Genomic DNA, 23,310 nt, shown 5'->3' with positions numbered 1-23,310 from the left:
AGCGAGCCAAACGTCAGTCCAAACGGCAGAGTTGCGCGTGCCTGTTCTGAAAATAAGCGAACCCTCCCGCAAGAGGCAGCAACCTCTGAGGCACTCGTTTCCTTAGCACGGCGGACTGGGTCGAGTCCAGCAGTGCCGGGTTCAAACCTCGACAACCGCGTCCCAACCACTTTCTTCGCAGTACTATGCTCTCATCAGTTACGCTACCGAAACAAAAGATCTGAGACAACTGAGCTATCGCTTGAGCCTAGTAACCTAATAACTTACGCAGACGCCCCTAACGGGCTATGTTACAAGCTACTCGGACTAGCTGATTGATGATGCACTAGAAATCAGAAGAAAACAAGCCCTGCGCGACAAGAGCAGGCATAAGAAAACCGAAACCGCAACGCGCGGAATGACTGGAAACTCCCCCTAAGACCAAACACAGCGTCCTTGTCGCGTAGAGTAACCATGTAGCGCTTAGTGGATAAACAGCAATGCATATGCTGATGCGCAAAGCGATGTGACGAAGATAAAGCGCTCTCCAACATCGTACACAGCTGCGCGGACGGAAACAAGCGTTGAGGTGCCTCGCCAAATGAATAGGCTTTCACGATTACCACGCGACCGACGCGTGCAGTGGCGCAGATCACTTCCTTTAACCGTCAGGCGTGAACGGAAATGAAAATCAGTCATGACCGACAGTCGGGATGGAAACTGCGGTGATATCATTTTTAGCGTAAGCCTAACTCACCGATTCATGCTGAACAAGAGGCTTGGCCTGCGGCGACTTGGCCAGCTTCTTTTCAGTCAGTGGTTGCGTGATGATCGTCATCTTGCGATGATGCCTGCTGTCAGTGCGGCACGCAGATTATCGCAATAGCAGCTCGTAGGAACGGGCTTGCGATGCGCAATAGTGAAGTTACTGCGGTTTCTCAGAAGCACACCCCGGACAAGCCGAGTCTTTTACTCTCAACCACGGAACTCTCCGCACTCTCCGCTCCAGGCGGCTGTCCTTCGCTTCGATTTGTTTTGTTTGCGATTGCGAACTCAACACGATAGAGCCTATAGAGCTAGCTCAACTACTTCGCGCTGCGCTTCGCGGTGAAGCGGTGAAGCTCCCACTGGAGTTCTAGGGACAGAGTGGAAAGAAACTAGCGCCACTGGCGCATGTCTCCATGCATGTGTCAAAGTTTTGGCAGCCACGAAATCCCTAACTTGCTTACGCCACTTACGCTGCTCAAAGTAGTTCGGCTTTTTATGCTCATTTCTGTGTGAATTGAGAATTGTTCCTGAGCACTCTGCTACTGTTTTTGCAGAATTAACTTGCAAATGTCGTAGGTTCATTCGTCACCGGTAGTTCACGGTAGCTGGGTTAAGCCATGGTTTCTAGCCTCGGTGGGCGAACCGTGACGAGAAAGAGGCACCCGAGAAGCGGCGTGGAGCACCGCACCGCGGTGCGGAGCATGTGTAGTAGCGCCGTAGCGCCGCTATACCTTGGCGCCGCGGGAGCTGAGAACTGCGATATATATGCATGCGACATCCTTTACATAACATTCGGAGCATCCCGGTGCCCTTGAATGCGAATTTTTTTGAGCCTGTACAGTACACTGATTCGTGTTATCTATAACGAAAACCATCATGGATGGCAGCGCACCTGACGAGATCATGGAATTGGAGGCAGCTACCACGAATAACTGTGAGAGCTCAGACATCGAATTCACCAGCTTGAAAGATGGTGCTTCTCAGCAGAACAAGTCATGTTTACCATCATTCAACTACTGCATCAAGCCTGTGCAAGTGTGTGGTGCGTGGAAGGAATTTACTAAGTGCATCACAAGGGGTTGTAAATGGTACAGTACTGCGTATCACTCCGTCGCCTTATTGTTCTCTTGCATATTGTGCCAAGTGAAAATGGATTGTGGTAAATATTGACAATGTTTATTAGTTGGTTTTTTCCTCGCAGGTCCACCGATGGCTCGTGCCTTCTTACGAACAGCGACGACCGCTGTCTCAGGCTTTTCAACCTCCCGGCATGCTTCTACGAGCAAGCAATCGATTGGAATGACGTAGAGGAAATGGTAATACATAATAAATATGTTTAAAGCCGTCATAAGAGCAGCGAGGCACTTTTAAATGTTAAGAATAACGTAGTTTGAAGAATGCGCATTGATATTGCCTGCCGTGCACTACGTGATGAATAAGTTGTGAGTGGTGAATGTTAGCAAGGTTGTGGTACACTGCACACTTCAAGCATAATATTGTAGTTCTGAACTCTCTTCACAAACAACATGTAGATCAGTCCGATTTCTTAAAAGCTGGTTATATTCAGTGCCTGACAAGGGGCCGTCTCTGTGAAAATTATATTTTCTTCACTGTACCTTTGGCATCCTTCTATTTGCACATATGAAACATTACAACCACAGTTACTGTTTTTCTTACAGTGTACTGATTTTTTTTTTTTCGAAGAGTTTGCCGCAAGGCATAAGTTGAGAAAGGGGGAATGGGATGCAGGAGATAGAAAGTTAAAAGAAGGAGTGAAGTCCAGTTGCGCTTATGTATTCGAGAAGGTTGGCAGTATAGCAATTGTCCATTGTCCATTTCTCATAATCATTATCGCGATTCCACCGCAGGCCCACCTTCATGATTATCCGTTGCCTAATGTGAGTCGTTGATGGACACGTCCACAACAAGTGACGCACATTGCAGACGTCAGGTGGAATGTCACAGTGAGGGCACCTGTCAGTCACTGGTAGATCTTTTTCCCGCCATCGATGTCGAACAGGTGGGGTCAGAGCTGCCCCTGCCCGGATCCGGCGCACTGTCACCTCCTCCTGCCGAGTAAGACTACGGGGAGAGGGTGCGAACACGGAGGAATGAGAGCGTGTGTTCGCTGGCGCAGAACTTGCGAATCGGAAACGTGGGACAGGAACGGATCTGGGGGAAGAGGGGAAGGTGGTGGATCGCCTGATGTGTTTATATGCGTCATAGCATCCGCTTGAACATTATGTGGATCACAAGCATGGCCGCGAATCCAGCGATTGTCTGCGCGTACAGAGTCCTATGATGTTATTCGTACGCTACGGCGTATTTTACGTATCCGCGAAGGAGTGAGAGAGATAAAGATAGGACTGTGATCACTGCCCCAGGTATCTGGTTCAACAGCCCAACGAGGGCTACCAGGGCCTAACCACCAAGTCAAATCAGGTGAATAAGGCCCACCTCGTGGACGGGTAGATGTATGCGGTAGTGTACTGATTACAATAAGGCAATTGTTTCCCTTAAAACTGTCATCCTTATTTGCTTTGAAATTGGCACATGAGGGAGTGTGCGGAGCAGATTCTGCCAATTGGTATTGCAGTTAGAGATAGTGCATCCAAAAGTTAAAATTCCTCTTCGGCTTTATGGAAAGATTCTCTTTCCTGTAAAATTTCTGGAGTGGAAGATTTGCTGTGGTTTGACCCGTGCATTATGTTACCCAGATCCAGGAATGCACAGCTGTCATGGCAAATACATAGCATCTATCATGGTTGTGCTGTAGCTCCAAGGGGTTCACACAGTAGCAAAGTACGACAATGCCCTAAACAGATGCAAAAAAGTCAATGAAATGGTGACAAAAAACAGTGCAGTAAGTCACTTTTCAACTTCTGCCCTACTAACTTCTGCAACTTCTAATTTCGTCAACTTCTGCCTTACTAAACTGCATGACGTATGGCTTGACCTGTTTAAGGAGGTCTTTGGTATTCTAACAAAAGAATTTTGTGTTCCCACTTGGGCTTGCAGTAGTGAATGTGAGACAAAGGCTTTAGTCGTAGGATTTCAGCTAATTTGAACCACTTCTTTGTTTTCTAAAAAGGCTGTTGTCATTGCGTACAACTTTATATTTGCAGCAAATTTCTTAGTATTTTGTAGTGCTTCAAATCTCTTAATAGTACTTTTAGGTGCATGAATGTTATGCAACTTAGGAGAGGCGAAGTTGAATAAATGTGTGCAGGTGCTGCAAAGGGATTTGATGCATTGATCTTTGTTACCATTTCATGGACGCTTTATGTTTGCTGTGTAACTGCATCACTACCTTGTGAACAGTCTTAAGGCCGTTTCACATGATTCGATTCTCGCCGCAGCAGAGTGCGATTTCAGCTGCACAGCGACAGTAGGGCACGTCGCTCCCGTCGCAGAGCGGCTGCGACAGACTTTCAACATGTCGGTCGCACGCCTCTCCCGTTGCAGCGATTGTTGTGAACGAGATGGCCGCCAGCCTATGGAATTCAGCCTGATGTGACTGTTGTACGTAGTTGCATACTAAACGAAAAAGGTAAAATTATCTGTTTTGCATAAAGTGCTTTATATTTTGATAAAATACATTTTTATTGTTGGTAAAATATGATGGTGCCGCCGCTCGTGCCGCACCGACAGAAATCGCTGGCGCCGCAAGCATGTGAAAGGGCAGTTGCGATTGGCGCCGCAACGGCACTGCGACTGGACCGAAATTTTTCGTGGGCGTCGCATCATGTGAAACAGCCTTTAGATCTTTAGCACAACCATTTTAGATACTGTGTACTACTTTCTGTGGCAGTAGCTTTTTATCCTGGTTGTAGAGTTGCCAGGTGCTGGTCCCTGGGCCTGGATAGCAATATGTAAGGGTCACACTGCAGCAAATCATCGAAGATAATTTCTTCTACTGTGATTTCTTCCACTGAAGAAACTTGGCAAGAAAAGTAATACAAAGATGCATTGGTCAAGGGTGTGCACTTTTGTGCAGGCTACATCTTTTGGGAGCCTCTCTTTAGCTGACATGCAACTCATCTTAGCAGAAGCAGACATCTGAGATAAAATGCTGTTTAGCTCTTTTTCTTGTGCACTTCACCCAGCACAGGCTGTCATAGCATGCTGGTGTTGGGTCGCTTTATTTTGTGTCCGTAGAGGTTAACAAGGTGTTGTTTGGAAATGGCTGCTTAATTAATGAACTAATCGAAGCTGCATCTGCAGGTTCCAGTGCTGAGGTGCACCGAAAGTGGCCTTGTGTATGACTTTGCCTGGTTTCCTGGGATGAGTTCTGCTGATCCAGCAACATGTTGGTGCGAATTTGCAGTCTCCCATTGTTTTGCATGTTAGGCTGACAAATGTTACCAATGAATGAATCTTATTTATTTGAAATACTGCCAGTCTCTAGTTGAGACCATAGCAGGTGGGCATTACATTCACAATATCGAAGAAATGATGGAAAGAATCAAAGCAGCTCTACAGAAATACAGTATTAGGCAATTCTTACAATATAAAAAAACTGAAAATGTGTTATTAAATTCATGCAAACAGCTCACAAATAAAGAACACATACAAGTTCAAAAACGAAAAAGTGCGATAACAGGCTGCCGACTGCGTTAAACAAGTGAACGAAAAAAGCAAGCAAAATTTGTAACCGAATAATTTCAGCTCACACCATGGCCTGTAGCTTGGAACAAAAACTTGAAAATGAATCAACATTAGTAACAGATGAGTGCAGGCAATTCCATTCGCTTGTTGCTTACGGGAAGAAAGAATGTTTAAATGCATCACTGTGACATGAAAATTCGGTTAGCATGAACGCGTGATGGTTTCCTAAATCTAAAATTAAGAATGACTCTCATTCTGCATGTAAGCAATTTTTGCATGGTCTGGAATACCGATTCTTATATCTGTGGTAAGCTTTGCAGCTGGCTTGAGTGAATAAGTGTTAATTGTCCTGAGAAATGCAAAATGCAGACATATTTTGCCATTAGTAGTAACCTCAAATTTTTGTTTGGGGCAATTTCAAGCTAATGGGCACCTTTGAAATAGAAATTATTTCTATGTTCCTTTGGCTGTTTACTTAATAAGTCATGGAATTTCGATGTTGCTATTTCCAATAATTATGAAAATTTTTGTATGAAGTTTTGTGCATTCACAAAAAGAATTAACCATTATTATTTTGCACTGAGTAAAATTATCTTACTGAAGGTTTTTTTGTGGCATTTTAAGGCATTTTTGTGGAAACAAAAATGTTGCCTTAAAGGGTTAAAAAAAGCGCTGGAGATTTTAGCAAAAAATTCTAGTATCAGGCAAAAGGGGTATTGCATAGGTTTTGCTGTTCATAGATATTCAGCTAGTTGAAATGAGACATATGTGTGTCACTATTTAAATCTGTCCTTTTATTTATTGGTTGTGCAACTACAGTGCCATCCTGTGGGGCTTTTATTGCTTCGAAGTCAGCACTAGCATTGGAGGCATTTTCACTCTGTGAAGGTTAGAGGGCATGGTCCAGATAAAAGATCGAAGGTCCAGTCACGGTCTCATAACTGTTCCTGGTTATGGGCACCATGCAGGAGTAACTTCGTGCTGTAGAGACACCACAAAGCTACCTGGACGTGGTTTTCATTCCTCGTTCCATCTCTGTATTCATGGCCGTGATCAAAAATGGATTGCTGGGTTGCAGTCGGCAATTGCACATGTTGTCACTCGCCACATTCAATGTTTTTCATGTCCCCAAACAGGCTTCACAAAGCAAAGTGACACGAACGTTGGATCACTGCCGTCCTGACTAGGAGTGAGCTGGCAATCATATCTGGATTTGTCCCAAGGTGTTCTTCCTAATAGAAGGCACACTATAATCCGCTAAATTATAGTTTTTCTCAAGCCGTGAAAAAGAATGTAGAAACTCATAGCATGCCCGCCAGAATGAAAGCGCATGCACTAGGACCACAGTGCACACCCAGTGATGCACTTGTGGATGCAGTTGATTATTGTACAATCGTTATTTAACCTGTGATGAGGTCTATATTTGCCAAATAGGCCACTGTCCACAATAGCATGCATGTGCACCAGTGCAATTTAGGGAGGGATCAACAAGCATGTAGCATTTCAATTGCGCATTTACTGTTTTCCTTTCTTGCGTCGTATAGGTTCATGAATATATATCTTTTTTATTGTGCTTCCTCTCACTATTTTTTCCATCTCTTTCAGCTCATTCCTTTTTTTTTTTCTTTTTGGCTAGCCTTCGCTCCTTTGCTCTTCTATTGTGTCACAGTTGCCTCAGCATTTTAAGCCGTGGTCATCGTTCGTAAGTTTACAGGCTTTTAATTCATATTTCTGTTACGTTTATTTATTAATGATTTTTTTTCAGCCTTCGTTTTCTCCTTTCCAGCTCCCGCTTCATTCATTCCCACTCTTCTTCCAGACCCGTTTGTTTTTTTTCTTTATGCTGCCATGTCCCTCACAGCATTCCTTTTTTTTTCTTTCATGTAGGACTGCTTCTTCAGCCATTTTTCTGCTTCCTATTTCATTTTATTTTATCGCCCACCCTCATTCTTTTACTGTGCCTCCTTTGCACGCCTTTCACCTAGCTGTTGTGTTCCTGTTTCTCGTGCTTGCAGCCTTGAAATGAATGAGCAGACAGCCAGGGCTAATCCATATCTCTCCGTGTTGCGCCTTGTGGATAATGCATTGTTTATCCTTCAATACATTGCTCCAGCTAGCCCATACTGCCGTCATTTCGCTGCACAGACCCCGATTACGCTCCCATGGGCTCGTATTCAAGCACACATTCTGCCCAGGTGGCCGCGACTCTCTCGGAAAGTCTCAGGCGCCCACTTGTGGCGCTGGCTGTTCACCACGAGTGCTGCCCCCTGGGTTTCTGCACGGTGCCCATATGCGCAGTGTCATGACTATGCATGGCTAACTATTACAGCATTGCTATGCAGCTCCTCCACACACAAGCAAGCAAGACAAAATTTTGCCCGAGGTAGTAGCCTCCAGGATAGTGCTTTCGCACTAAATGAAGACAGTTTTGGCACTACCTTTGACATAATCAATGCAGGACTAAGGGCTGTGAATAAGGAAACTGACCTTCTGTTGAATACTTTGGTAAAACAAATTACCATTTTTCACGAAACTTTAAGTGCTTCAAGGTACCTAATTCATTTACACTAAAGATCGGGTTCAAGCATCACACTGGTAACATCAATAATTTAATTGTTTTACAGCCTTAGCTGTTTCTCACAGAGAACACGGATGGTAGAAATTATCCAAAGCTCTCTACTACAGTTATCTTCATTGCCAGAATCGCGTTCAGGCGTTAAACCCAATAAACCGAACCAAGCCTAATACATGAACTCTAATACTATATGTTCTTTCTTCCCAACCACAAGCCAGCTAAAGCTAGATCATTTGCCATGCAGGCTCATAACTCTCTAGATCATTTTATATCTGGAAAGCTTTAAATAGTGAGATATTTAGAAGCACTTCAGGGCGTGGTTTTGAGGATATATATGGAGCATGGCTCCGGGAGGTGATAGGGGGCAGGTGAGATAGCCAATCTCTAATTGGTCGATAGGTTGTGTGATGTCATAAGATTGCATGAGATTGTCAAACTTGGTAGGAGCAGCGAACTCTGGAAGCTTCTTTGGGCAAGGCTGACAACTGGCCAAATTAGTACTAATTGATCTTAAAAGCAGCTGCAAAATTTAGCAGTTTTAAGAGAAGAAGCCTCTATCCTGATTTATTTTTCACTTTTTTTTTTGTTCTTTTTAGTGTTTATGGGCTTCGAGTGTAGGATGGGAATCTAACCTTTGAATTCCGAGTCAGACACACTAATGCACAGGCACATTCATATTCCTTGGTTAAAATAGGATTTTAAGTTATGCAATTAAAAGTGTTTTCATTGCTTGTTAACATTCAGTGCATTTGTATCACTAAATCTACTGCAGCAATACTGAAGAGTGATATTTACTTTTTTTGCAGTTTTGCAAGCACGAGCGCTGGGAATCCTGTCCACCTGTGGGATGCATACACTTCTGAGCTGCGGTGCTCTTACAGACCATACAACCACCTGGTAGGAGCTGCTAGCTGCATCACTTCTGCTGGTCAAATCACTTAGCCAGTTTAGAGGTGACAGCACTTCAAGTGACTAGAATCAGCATGTCTTGTTCTGGCGTATTTGAAATCCGTGCATTAGATTCCTTTGTAGTTTAATCACTGAGTTCGTGCTTTTTGCATGCATATTGACGTTAAAGTTGCCCAGATGGTCAAAATTATTCCAGACCCTCCTCTACGGCTCCTCTTTCTTCTTTCAATCCCACATTCTTTCCTTCCCCTGCAGAGCAGTTCAGTTGTCCGCCGAGAAGTCTGACAAATATTGCGCCTTTCCTTTCCTATAAACCAGTTTACACTTTAATTTCAACAAGGATGTGGGGATGATTGAATTGTATGCATGCACTACAAAAAGGGAAATTTGAAAACATTTGCTTGTCTTCTTTCTCCTTTTAGCTGTGTCTACATTTTTTTTGCAGTTCTAAGAAAAGTAATAGAAAAAGGGACCTAATTAAGATTGTGTTGGCAGGTTGAGCTTCTTAACAGGGTGTTCATTGAAATGCATCATTCAGGTACACAGTGTTTGCACTTATCACACAAGGAACTGTGTCCGCTGGTGTATCAGTGTGTTAGCAGAAAAGGGCAGGGTAGGCAAGCTGTCTCACAGGACCTGCGAGTGTTTAAAGAGGATTTCTGCCAAAGTGCCATAAAACAAGTTCAGGTGTTTTCGCTCCAAGCGTGGATGCAGCATTTCTATGATGCTCGTCTGATAATTCATTATGGAGACTAGCTCCTCTGTACTTTTTATGACACATAATACACACGGCATTATATCCCTTTTCTTGTGCTTCGTTGTTTTTAACATTCTTGATTTTGTCTTGCTCAACATCCTTAACTGAATGTGTCAAACTGACTTTTCAGAATAAAAATTTGGTTGGGGGAGCACGACAAAGCTTATTGTCCACGGCACATCATCACACATTAGCTAGATCGGAAATGATGCAGCTTACATTTAAGAAACCTTTGATTGTGGACACAGCTTTCTTAATGTAATGAAGGGCTAGAAGCAAAGGTAACAGTGATGTGTACATAGCTTGCCAACCACATCACCCTAGTGGACATGACCTTTCACCTTTGACTCCTTACTTTCGACTTTGCTGCTACACCGCTCCTAAACTAAGTTCAGCTGTTCAACCCTGCTTATCTCTTCATCTTTGCCAAGACACAACCTTGTGTGCTGTCCTGCAGGATGAACCTGTGGCAGCACACAGTATTGCATTTGACAGATATGGTGAGAAACTGTACTGCGGCTTCAACAAGATGGTGCGAGTCTTTGATGTTGCCAGGCCTGGGCGGTGTTTTGAGGAACGACCAACAAATGGTGACTTTACGTTTTGCTCCATTTTTGCTTTGATCTCATTTAGGATATGTCTGATCTTGCATAATTGCCACATCACTTGTAGATTCATTATTGGCCTTAGTGTGTCTCATTTAATCATGCCCATTTCTTTTTATAGTTTAGTTATGCTGCCTTCTGTGTCACCTAACTAACAGAGCTTGTTAAGTTTGCACAATTTAAACGCTTGCTTGTGTTCTATTGAAGCCTTCATATTTTGAGTTTGTTAAAGGGACCAAAACTAGAAACAAGCACGAACAATCAGTATTCCATCAGTCTTCTCCACAGCTCAAAAAGACGAGCAGGCTTCACTAACACCGAGAATGTCAGCGATCAAAATTGATGCTCCTCCTCTCTCCCCTCATCTTGGCATGCTGTGAGGTGTCACCCTAATCACTTTCAAGCTCTTGCCTGGAGCATGTTTATAGGTTCCACACACAGCTTCTAAATCTTAAGTGAGTTCTCACAACGACCATCTTTACAGATGGGTTTCATTAAGATATTAACAGGAAAATTGTTCCAGGTTCCCTTTGCTTGCATATTGTTAAGTTTTGTACAACTGTAGATGGGGTATTTGTGGCATGACTCACTCTAAGCAACTGGAAGCAACTGGAGTACTGAACCTGTGCAAACTGTTCTTTGCCTGTCACATTATTTTCATGTAACTATCTTTATCACTCTGGCTACATCACGAAGATGCGGTGGCGCTGTCGTTGTTAGTGACTTTCGTGGAGTAGGCAAAACAACGCTTCAGTCGCTTTTGCCTACCATGATTGCTGAGTGGTTTGCTGTTGCCGGAAAAAGCACGTCATCATTGCGACTTAGTTTCATCACCTTTACATGCGCTGAAAGGCACAAGAAGGGAAGTTGTCGAAAGTCGCCGTAAACAGTAAGCCACTGCGTGAACCGCAAAGGGTGGAAGCCGACGCCGGATTATTGAATATGCAGCAAACACTTCATCATGGGTAAGGTGGGGGTCACTCACCTTTACGCCACACTCACTCACAGAGCATATGGCTATTTCATATGCCAAAAGGCACCTGCAGATCACAATAACATGGTCTTGACAAATTTGGCCACAGTGCCGCTCCTGTGCTTTTTGCCAACTGTGGGATCGCAAGCGACTGTAGTGGCACCGTGATCGCCTTGTTTGTTTGTAAACATGGAGGAGTTCTGTAGCTTTTTTGCCAGAAAATGGCACTCTCATGATGTTGGCAGCTTTTGGGAATTTTTTTTTTATCACTCTGTGCGTGCTAGATCTCAGGTTTGTTACATGAGGAATCATAGTGTTGTGGATCACTTAGGCATTGCCAGAACATGTCTAGCAGTGAAAATCTGCAGTTTTAGTGGCCTTGTTTACGCTTATTTATTGACTAGTGTGCTTAGTTTATTTAAGAAAGAATGCATTGGTTAGGTTCATGAACAGCATTGGCTGCCATGTTGTTGAGAGAAGAATTCGACAGCATGCTCTTCTGAAATATAAAAGGCACAGACAACACCATACAGTGCAAACTCACATGAGTTGAGAGGTTCTGTAGTTTCTTTAAGCCTTCATAGCCTAATTGTGCATTGAATGCACCATTTCAACCACAGTGTTTCACTATGTACGAGGTTTCTTATGTGTCTTATAGTGAAGAAGATGGGTCAACCAGGCATCATCAGCTGCTTTGCCTTCAGCCAGCACGGTGTCTATGCTGCTGGATCCTACTGCAAAACTGGTATGTGCTTTGGTACATACCTCTTTTCTTTGCCATTCTCTGTTGACAGTTGGAGGGGAAAGATTGATTATTGTCATCTGAGAACAGCATGAACCTGGGGCAGAGGCAAAGACACAGACTGGCATTCTATGATAGCAGTAAACCTGCAAGGAAAAATTATATCCAAATAGAGTAGAATCTACAAATCTCAGCCAGTTGCAAGAATATTGATAGTATTGTTAGAAAATTTAGTATACTTTCTAAAACGACCAAAATCTGCATGATGAAGCACGGGAAACACCTTTATGGCAATTATTTGTGTGCAGCATTCCCTGTAGAACCTTCCTTGATATGTTCCTGGTTCGTAGCGATTTCCCATTTCATACGTTCAAAATCACAGGCAGTACCCTTAGAGTTACTTTTTTTCTCCTGGTTAATATGTTCCTGGATAACACGATTTGCCTGTTGCTATATGCAAAATTTCGACAAATTGTTGTTGTATAATACGTCTTGCAATCAATCGGACGTGCTAATGAGTGTTTGCGACATGAAAAACTTAGAGTAACGATGGTCATATGCCGTGGTTGCCTTCCTGCAGTGCCTAGATGCCTAGGTGCACAGGGGCGAAGCATCAAAGAAAGCCAGCGAGCCAACAATGTGGGGACTGTTCCCACAGAAACATGTCATTATGAGGAGAAATATGGTGGCTTCTTTGCAGTGCCTTGTGGTATAGGGCTGAACCATTTGAAAACTACAATCTATTCATTTGTATACAAGCGGGCCAGGTCTGGGGGACACAACATGAGGAAGAATGTGGTGACTGTAAGCCATAGCAATTGATGTTGCACAGGTCAGTGGTGCACCACTGACCCCATTAAGGGGGCAAAGCATCTGGAAGCAACCAAGGAAGCGATGTCGGCTCATTATTGCCTTCTACGAACCGGATTTCTTACTAAATCTCTTCTGCACTTAGTACAATGCAAATACATACTGAATTCTATGAGAGCCAAAAGAGGAGCTGTTCATACTTCGTCTATAAATGATAATCTACAGTTTTGTGCAGTGAGTCAGTTCTGATGCATTTGTGCCGCAATCAACAGCTAACTTTTTTTCAATATCAAGCAGATTAGATGATAAAGATTTCCCGGATAATATATTTTTTTTCCCATTTTTAAATAAATGGATCAGTGAGGCTTCACTGTATTTATGGTCTCGTGTCATCACTCACTGCTCACCAGTGCGCACTGTGTGAAGGATGACTGTAGTGTTTGCGACGTGCAAGCTGAGTGCTACCGCTTAGTGTGCACAGTGAGCATTGCACTACTAGTAATTCCGGCTTTGATATTGGGGCGGCTGTTCAGCTCAAGGATGCAGCCATAGCTCCTACATTGGTGTCATCCTTAGGCGGCAAAAAGTATTTGAAACATCTGAAATTTTGCGCTTTATATATAATCCACTTTAGCCAAGTAACTTTTTCAGTCATATCAGCTGGGTTCATTGAAATTCTGCTGTAAAATCAAACCCACTGCTTGTGTTGAAGGAAGACAGTTAAAAGGAAGCTCATGGCCAAATGCTCTTACTCACTGGAAATGGAATTTGTTTGTAAGCACTAATTTTTGTGGAAGCCCAGCAGTTGTGTCGCACGGAGCAGACTGTTGAACAGTGTGCTTGTATCCTCCAAAGTGCTGTGAGAGTTGCCCAGCGATGTCAGTCAATGGTGCTATGCCCAATGACCTTGTGGGCTGAAGCAGCGAGCAGTGGCGAGCACAGCGAAGGTTAGTGTGCACTGGTGCTGTTGACCGACGGCACTGAGGCATGTCTTGAAGTGCAAATTTTTCTAAAGCAACATGTCTTTTGGTGTGAGGTCACTAAAAATTAATTGAACCACCATGCGAAGGACATAGCATTTTTGAAATACTACAAACTGATATAGCCATTGCTAACAGCTGAGTACAAACTTCTAGTCGCAACCAGTTGCCTAATGGTAATAGTTAGAAATTTAATTATTGTAAATTATTGGAACGACTTCCAGTTAACATCATTGATCTTTTTTTTTCTGATGTCCTCTGACTCTGGTGTTATGGCACTGCAGAAGATCTCTTCATACCTCAAAAAGCTTGTCTCTTTTTAAAAGTAATGGCTCTTCTTCTCTGAGACACATCTGGCATAATGCTGTGTGGATTTAGACTCTTTACATCATGAAAATGTGGCCCTGCACTTGCTTTGTCCAGTGGCTGTCTATAGCGAGTCTGATGGAGCGTTGCAGTTCATCCTGTCTGGCCACCATGGAGGTGTGACCCATCTGAGCTTCTCACCTGATGGACAGATGCTGTACAGCGGGAGTAGAAAGGCAAGCTTCTTTGTGTTGTGTATGCTATGGGATTTATGAGAATGCCACACTGTAGCGTGAAGTTCGCACAGGCAAATAAGCCCAAAATTGGGATAAGAGCAGGAGTTGTGAAATTGCATTTGCATTTTTATTTTATAGATAAATAGTTGAAGTTTGCAGATAATTTCTTTACTCATTAGACATACTTATATATTTTTTGTTAACTACAGCCACTAGAGTTTTTAATAAGCACCATTCATTTGCAGATTCCATCTATGCTTTGAATTATAATGTGCATGAAGTTAATAATGCAGCTAACACTGCATTCAGTTGACCTAGCGCCAACATACCATGGCAGCAGCCAGTAAAGGGCAACATAGTATTTTGACAGTGTTCATTCCTATTTTATTTTTGTGATCGAGCGTCAGCTGTCTTGGCTAAGCACCACTGCTCAAACATAGCACGAATTGTTGCTCCCAAGGCTGTGACTGACCGTTGAGTTATGATGCTTCGGCTGTTGGGTCCGAGACCATAAAAGAGTGGCTGCAAGGCAGTCACTATTGTTGGCCACCAAAAACAAGCCACATACTTTAGCATTGGTGTTAAAGAAACGGAACACTTACCAAAATATGTTGTAAGACTGTGGTGGAAATGTAAAGCTCTTGCCTCATATAGGTAACACAGGTTGAGTGATACAATATTCAAGGAACGAAGATTTATAATTTTAGTTTTGTACTGAAAATTGCTTAAATGAAATAAAAGTGAGCGCTTGTGGCAAAACGCTGTCATCACTGTAGTATTATTCTACGTGATCGCGTCTGGGGAAAATATCACTCATTTATCACTGATGACTTACTGCTCCTTCTTTACATTAACAGAGAAAGAAATGCCTCCTTGATAAGACACAGAATGCAAACTGGTGTTCAATTTTTTTCGAGAGAATGTTTTTAAAAAATGTTTCGTTTGCCTTTAGACAGTGAAAACGTCCAGCAGCAGTGCTGTACCTACTTATTTTGGCAACAATGCCAATATCATATCATATTCATATTCATATCATTTGGTGTTTCACCAAGACGCTACACGGCACAGTGGTTGCCTGAGGTGAACCAGCAGTGTTCTTGCTTTCTGATCTCAAAAGAGGCCCAAAAATTAAGAAAGGAGCAAACAAACAAGATAGTAAATGATTTCTGGAATCATGTATCAACGTGCTTTTGTTGATTGCAGTGTTGTAGTGAAATACCTTCTTTCATTTTTTTTGTGACTGCAGGGTTGTTTACCTTAAAACATCAATTTCTTTAACACAACCAACTTCTTTTTTCAGGGACCATATTTGCTAAAACATTATATTTGTCATGTACATACAGTAACAAGGGAGCGCCTACTGAAATGTATTACAGTATGGAAATTAATGCAAAGACTTTTATTGCACAGGATATTTGTTGCTCACTCTTTTCTTAAAAATAAACAAAATAACGAGCTTCTACTGAAGAATTGTTGTAGTTTGTATTACCAGTCTAGTATCACTGCAATCATCGTGCTCTTATTGCAGAGCACGGTGATTGCAGCGATACCAGTCTGGTGGCTGTAGACCTCTCAGACCCTGTGAAAAAGGGTCACAAATGCAGTTGGCTAAATAATGCATGGGAGGCTAAAGGGCAATGTAATTTTCATATGTACATACATGTGGCTGTTTAGGAGGTTTCATAAGAGTCTAGGGTCACAGATAGTATAAGCAGACAGTGGCATTTGGGGATTAAACACAGATAAATGCACTACAGTGCTATCGATAGTTCATTATATATAAGGCTGGTGTGGCTTATCATCAGCTTGACATATTAAAGCATTGCTTTTCAGTAAAAGATGCACCCGGGAATACTTCAGTATTAAGCAGAGCTAGAAGCCCAGGGAAGCGTGGTTAAAAGTTTAATGAAATCATAAGTTCTGTTTTCATGGTCAAATAAGACTGCAAATCAGGTGTATAATTGGGCGCAGAAGGGCAAGAAATGAAATGCTATTGCAACGTTTTGTGGTTTCTTTTTTGCACAACCTGCTGTCCTCTCGTGTGATTCCTTCTTTTTACGCAACCTACTTTTCTATTGCTGTGAAGCTACGTGCCCATAACGGGTCCTGCTGCGCTTCATTTGTGTAGCTAATCTGCGCACTACATTGCGGCACTTACCCTTTAAGGTTATCAGTATTGAAGCATATTAAAGTTCTTGAATAGGTGTGGTTTAGCTAGTGTGCATGGCTAAAACGAGCTTACGTGTCTCCGTCTGTTGGTCTGTGGTTATGACTGTGCTTTGTGTTTGTCATGCTGTCTTCTTGCAGGACTCTGAGATCCTCTGCTGGGACCTCCGTAATCTGGGAAAAGTGTTGTATTGCATGAAGAGGACAGTTACAACGCACCAACGCATGTACTTTGACCTTTCACGGTAAGGCATAGTATTCACAGAATTCAGCAGCTGACTTCAACTCTTCTACTTTATGGGGTAAATTCACACATTCTCAAAGATTCTGTATGGAGAGCACAGCCGTTGCATTACACAGCAGCCATTTTAGCATACTCTCTTTTTTTCTCAGTGTGTAGGTCAAGGTGGCATTTGGTTTTATGCCGTGAAGTACAGGTAGGGGTGTTTGTTATTGAATAACGCCCGATTTTGCCCGATTTTTGCACCCCAAACATGTTCTGGGAAAATTGAGCAAAACCCAATTTTTTCTCGATTTCTGCAAAAACTGTGCCTGCAGAACTACTTTGCTCGTCTGTGCAACTACCAAAAATAAATGCTATTGCCAACTACTAACCTCTCTTGGTTTCCATGACCAATGATATAGACTTACTTCGCAAGGAATTTAACCTGTACTTGCTGGAAACAAGCCCCACTAATGCAGGTGTTGAATTCATGGGCTATTGGCATGACACAATTGTGTGCTACCCCAGGCTGGCAAATGTCATGTTGACATTGGTATACCAAGCTAATGGTAGCTAGGTAGCTAGTTATTAATTACCAGAAGAAGAAGCTTTCTTTCTTTCTTCTTCTTCTTCCTCCTCCTCCTTCTCTTCTTCATTTTTTTCCTTCTCCTCTCTTCTTCAAAGAAACATGGAAGTCTGGAATATTTGCTTGGGAATTCTGGTCTTCCACTACTTACCAGCCTGAAATGCAGCCCTAATTTTTGGCCTCCGACAAACAAAACTGACTGAATTATTACAGCTAGTAAATTTAACCCGAAAAGGCCTGACTTTTAGAAGTTGTCATGAAAAGCCCGATTTCTCCCTTACTTTCAAGTTGATTCCTATCCCTCAGATTTGAAAGAATGTAAAACCTGAAAATGAAAAACCCTAAATACAGGCTATGTAGTAATGCACATTTTTTTTAGGCCACGATGGTGGCGTGGATCACCAGCGTAACCTTGAGCAGCCGGACATTCAGTAGAGTTACCTCTTTGTGAGAAGTATCATCAGGTTAGAGTTTTGCACTTGCTTTGTAAATGTGGGGCATTTAGAGCTGCGAAATGTGAATGCTATTGTAAAGGACAGTAAAAGACAAGGAGGCGCAGGAAAAGTTAAAATAAGAGGCGAAAATAAAAGTAAACAATAAAATATTTCAAGCACTCCCAAATAAAAAAAGGAAATCAAATAAGCCAGAATCGTTAGAAGATACCTCTCATCAGCCAAAATTTCTTGTTTTTAATGATTTATAGTTTCTAGGCCCTTGTTACAAAAAGTTAAGCATTGATATAGGCAGAGAAAATTGTACTCGAGGAAGTATTACAGCTATGGAGAAGTCACTGAAATTCTTGTGTTGAAGTCAGTAGGAGGGCCTCGCAGCATGTATATATGTTTCAAGCCGCTTTTGGAAAGATCTGTTTAGCGACTCGTGCGACCAGCATCGGCCGCATACCAAAAAAGACAAAGTGACTCTAACACACTCTGGGTAGAACGCCCCTGTGGCCACTGCTACTCCTCTGAGTTAGCAACTTTGTAGAAGAGCATGTTTCAGAGTGTACACACCCAAATGGGATCCCCAGAGGCTCACTGAGAAACTTAAAAGAAACGTGTGGCTTTTTCGGGGAGTACTGAGCCAGTGCATGGCTCAAGGTGACAGCAATGGTGCTGTGAATGAGGTGTCACTGCGTGGATCCTGTGTCAAAATGGGATTCCAAGAAATGGTGACATCGGGATTCACCATTGTGGCAAAGTTTTTAAGCTGTGGCCTTCGGTGAAAAGGAGTTTGCATAAGCCTGAGGGATGTGGAAGAGTTGTAATAATATGGGAGCATACTTTGTAAGCAAATTTACTGAACGTTGAAGAAGGGAAGGAAAGCATGAGATAGTATATCTAGGAAAACAACAAGATAAACCTGCACAGCATTTACAATAAAATCTATTTACAAGAGACGCTTGGTTATAAGAGATTTTTGAAAATGGTTTGGTGGGTTTTCCTATGTTTACAATGTTAACAACATTGTATACAAGAGACGCTTGGTTACTAAAGACAACTTTTTCAAGGCCCCAGAGTAAATTTTTTACGATTTAGAAGACGCAACCCAGATATGTACATGCAACGCAGCCAATGCGTACCAACTTGTGCGTTGCACTTCAGATTCTCTTAGCTAAGTTCTGTTCCATAAGCGTCCTTTTTGTTGCAATATGTCAGGAACTGAGAAGGAGTGCTCCCCCTGATTGGGAAGTCAAAACGACCCCGTTGTTTCAGCCACTGGCATTGCATTACTGTCACCTATGAAGCAAACCAGAATGCTTGAATGACATCCTCCAATTTCAACTCTTCACTGGTAAATTTTGATCACAAGATGAAAGCTCAGAATCTTTATGTCCTTCTCTTTGTGGATTAGCCTTCTTGCAACACCAAAGTCCTTGTGCTCAAAGCCACCGAAGTTATTTTTTCCCTCCAAACTCCACACCCGGCCTTCAACCAACAAACAAAGGGGTCATATGCTCTCTCTCAAGTTGCTGTACAGAACAAGGTTGGTAGAACGCCTGTTGTTCGACATGCAGCAAGACTGTAGAATAGTAACTGATGTGTAGTTTGTTGTTGAGGTGATTTCAGTTGTCTGAAATGGCCTGAGAAGTAAAGCTGTGAAAAACTGTTTCAGACTAGCAGGCTTTAAATGCAGTGACCTGATGCAAGAGGGGACATATATGGATACTGTGAAAAGCTTTCTTGAATATGAAGCTTGGGTGAGCATCAAGAGACTGCTGAAGTAACAATCTTTTGAGGATTCGTATCTGCAGATGTGGACATTGTGTGCTCTCAAAGATCTTATAGACTGTGCAATTCTCGCGCGAGTAAATGGCACATGTGTCATAAAGGATAAGCCAGAGAAGAAGGGTGACGACATATTTAGAGGAAAAGGTGTCGGCATCCGGGGCTGAAGAGCATATAAGAGCTCTTCAAAGGTATTATGAGCAGCAGGAAGGCTTGCAAAGCAAACCTTCAGAATTTGGAAGGAGTACACTCTGCTCTCACAAAAAGACATACTTCATTAAACCTTCCTGAACAATTTCCTGTTAATGTCTGTGAATGCATGTATATGCCGATGTGCAATAATCTGGTCAACACAGTGCTTTGAGAATTTCTGGTTACAAGAGACATCTTTTTCGGGTCCCTCGAGTGTCTCCTGTAACGAGGTTTTAACTTAACTGCTGTTGTTGGATGATGATCATTGTGGTTATTTAGCAGGGGAGTGTAACTGATATAATAAAAAAAAAATATATTGAGAGGGTTTCATTTTTCTGGGCTTTAAAGCGTGTTTTTATGTGATGGCTGTCCTCTACCGCCCCTTTATTCACTTTGAAATGTCTTCCATTCTATAACATGGTCCAGGTTTTACCTTGGGGAACAAGCTAACAAATCTAAGGCAAAATGCTACAGGTTGGCAGATGGACTGCATTGTTCTTGTATTAATATTCACAATTCATATAATTTGTTCTTGTTTTTTTTTTTTCTCAAGAATTTGCTAAATGCATTCTGTGTAATTATGCAAGTTGCTGATTTTTCATGTTTTCTGTGGCTGAAACAAATGAGAGTTGCTTGAGGAATGGCAGCTTTTCTTTCGTGTGACTTTTTCAGATGTGGGAACTACTTGGTTAGTGGGAATACAAATGGTATTGTCACTGCTTGGGACCTCAGAGTTGAGCCCTTGGAGCTTGATGATTGCGAGCCACTGAAAAAGCCAGGGCTCTTCTTCAAGGCCCACGATGACTGTGTCAGTGGAGTAAGGTGAGGTGGCCTGCAAATGCTTTTTGTGAGAGTGGCTTATTTGTTGTGCGATGTGCATTGCACTGCAGCAGTGTCCAGTGCCTGTTTTATATACTTGAGGAAGGACTGAGCCTTGATGTATCGCTCAGAAAAATTGAAACAACAGCGTTGTGTGAAATTCACATCTTGATATTGGGCACTGCTCTGTGTTCTTGAAGTCCTGTTGAAATAAGAGTCCATAATCTCAGCATCACAAGTGCAGCCTAGTCTGAGGTTCAGTTTTAGTGCAGCAGTGGCAGAGGGCTTCATTCAGATTAGGTACAAAAGTGGTAACATGACTTGTTAAACACTTAGTCTCGGCATGTTCGCAAAACCATCGCCTGTTGCAGGTTGATTTCAAAATACTAGTGTGATTGCAGCATTGTCAGAAATCTATGTACAGTAAAATCTCATTACAAGAACCATGGTTACAAGAGACGCTTGGTTATAAGAGACACTTCAAAATGGTTTGGTTGGTTTTCTTATGTTTGCCATGTTAACAACATTGCATACAAGAGACACTCTGTTACTAAGGACAACTTTTGAAGGTCCTTAAGTAAATTCTTCACTGTTTATAAGAGACACAATTAACCCAGGTACACTCATGCAATGCAGTTAACTCGTACCAACTCGTATGTGTGGCAGTTTAAATTCCCTTAACTAAATTCTGTTCCATATCAGTGTCCTGTTTTGTTGCAATATGTCAAGAACAGAGAAGGAGCACCTCCTCTTGACTGGAAAGTCAAAATGTCCCTGTTGTTTCAGTCACACAGGAATGTGACGACAGTGGCTAGAACATTAAGGACACTTTGACTTCCCAGTCAAGAGGAGGTACTCCTTCTTGGTTCCTGACATATTGCAACAAAACAGGACACTGATATGGAACAGAATTTAGTCAAGGGAATCTAAACTGCCCTACATGCGAGTTGGCAAGAAGTTTTGGTTACAAGAGACACCTTTTTCGGGTCCCTTGAGTGTCTCTTGTAACGAGGTTTTACTATTACCGAGTCGCATTTTTTTGTGCCAAAATACTGTTGCCGTGCTGACTGTGCAACTGTGCTACCAAAAATAAATATTTTGTTGTTTTATGCACCAGGCATGTTGTACAAAGCAAGTTACCTACTCTGTCACAGACGAACTCAGAAACGCCGTAGCAGTGCTTTCAAGAACTGCTTTTGAACATTGAATATTGTACTGCCAATTTCGAAAAGCGAAAGCAGTAGACCCTATTTCGTTTTCCATGTAGATGCACCATCGGTGCTGGAGCACGGTACGCCATATCAGTTGCGGCCCTTTCAATTGTAGGCGTTTCTGTCATGTCAGTTCTTGTTTTATTATCATCAAACTGTGGTGTAGCTCTGCAAAATTTTCACTAATTCAGCACTAGCTAAGAGGTAATTGGTGCAGTGAGTTTGTTTTATCAAGGTCAACTGCCACTGCATGTTTATTGAAGAGTTTTCACATGCGCATGCTTCAATGTGAGTGGCGTTGAGAAATTGAAACTTGGTAATATCGAGGAGTTAGCTACATGGAGGTTCGTTGCATGGAGGCTTGACTGTGGGTGATTTTTAATATCAACTAGCATATGCAGTAAACAGTATTTCTTGAAGCAGTCAGCCTGATTGCACCTTCTCCAGCATTTTCATGCAGACAGATGCTTTATCACCTATATTAATTTAATTATGCTTGTTCAAAATTCACAGTATGGATACCCCAGTTCCTTGAGACACATTCTGGCAAGTTGTGGTACCTATTTTGATATTGTAGTCTGGAATCATTGTAACAGTTTGTACGAAATTTTGTACTATGCATTAAATGATTACTTTTGGTGCATTTTGCTGTAAGCCAGACAATAGATGGGAGTTTTGAATTCTTTAAGGGAAGAAGTGAGCAGCACCTCAAAGGCTACGTAAATCTCACCTGAAGCAAAAATAAAAGCCAAGTTCCTATTTTTGCCTGCTTCTTAATGAAATCATGCTATACTCTTTGCAGCCTTCATCCATCGTTGCCAGTCTATGCCACAGCATCGGGCCAGAGGAAGTTTCCAGAGCTCGCAGATGACAGCAGTGACAGTTTCTTTACATTTGGTGATGCAGTAAAGACAGACAGTTCTCTTAGGCTTTGGTGGATAGACGACACGCCTGACAATAGTTAAAGCCTTCATGCTGCTGTACTTGCAAATTTCAACATTGCTTCTGCAAGTTTTGAGCATTAGACTTTTTCTTTTTCATTGTGTCTTTGTTGCATGGCATGTGCCACATATTTGTCATCCCTGTACAAAGGTCATAAAATGGACACTGTTATTTGCATTCGTTATTTGATCACTGTGCTTGCAAAGAGCTCATGCAGCCTTCATATGGCATGTGGAACTTACATGCTAATAAAATCGAGTGTGAACTGCTGTCCTCTATGGCTCTACATTTTAATAACTGCTTTCTTTTCATTCGACGTAGTGTACTGTCATGGCCGCTCGATGGAAGCGCACAAGGTGCGGCCTGCGTGTCGCGCTGCCGTCAATGAGCCGGTGCGTCCTTGAGGAGTTTACAATTGCGTCCGCTGTTTCTGTTGAGGGCACCACTGTTCAGGGACACATAATTTCCGAAATTGCCACTTCTGAGTGCATGGTTTGCTTCGCATCTGGACACGTTCGCGTCGTGTTTGCGTGGTCAACTGAAGCTTTGTTGTGTGTGTGAGTATGTTTATGTCGATATGGAACATGTTTACTTATGCTGTGCTTGCTTTGGGCCTTTTGCTGTGTGTGCATGCCAGCAAGTCTAAAGGTGTGCGGTTGCTTCCTCTCTGAACACATCCATTTTCTTTTTGAGTG

The 23,310-nt window shown here is 42.4% G+C and overlaps 2 protein-coding genes across 3 annotated transcripts in view; one reads left to right on the top strand and one right to left on the bottom strand.

Moving 5' to 3' along the window:
• LOC146198030 (integral membrane protein 2B) overlaps positions 1-1,067 on the bottom strand; it is a 33,317-nt gene extending 32,250 nt beyond the window's left edge. The window contains exon 1 of the mRNA XM_084593346.1: positions 737-1,067. Within this exon, the coding sequence (XP_084449472.1) occupies positions 737-817 (81 nt within the window). The 5' untranslated portion in view covers positions 818-1,067. The remainder of the gene's footprint in view (positions 1-736) is intronic.
• Positions 1,068-1,242: 175 nt separating this feature from the next.
• WDR79 (Telomerase Cajal body protein 1 homolog) lies at positions 1,243-22,884 on the top strand. Of its 2 annotated transcripts, none has more exons than XM_084593345.1 (10): positions 1,243-1,835; positions 1,949-2,063; positions 4,972-5,060; positions 8,737-8,827; positions 10,054-10,186; positions 11,833-11,919; positions 14,130-14,248; positions 16,556-16,659; positions 20,316-20,465; positions 22,476-22,884. In XM_084593345.1, the coding sequence occupies exons 1-10, from the start codon at positions 1,624-1,626 to the stop codon at positions 22,636-22,638; spliced, it is 1,263 nt and encodes a 420-aa protein (XP_084449471.1). In that variant the 5' UTR covers positions 1,243-1,623; the 3' UTR covers positions 22,639-22,884. The 2 variants fall into 2 exon arrangements, with proteins under 2 accessions (XP_084449471.1, XP_084449470.1); XM_084593344.1 differs by having other exon boundaries at positions 1,256-1,835; positions 1,931-2,063.
• The last annotated feature ends 426 nt before the right edge of the window (positions 22,885-23,310 follow it).

The sequence above is a fragment of the Amblyomma maculatum genome, chromosome 2, assembly GCF_055883805.1.
Source record: "Amblyomma maculatum isolate TAMU_Amacu chromosome 2, ASM5588380v1, whole genome shotgun sequence".
Classification (NCBI taxonomy): Eukaryota; Metazoa; Arthropoda; class Arachnida; order Ixodida; family Ixodidae; genus Amblyomma; species Amblyomma maculatum.
This window is presented reverse-complemented; position numbering and strand designations above follow the sequence as displayed.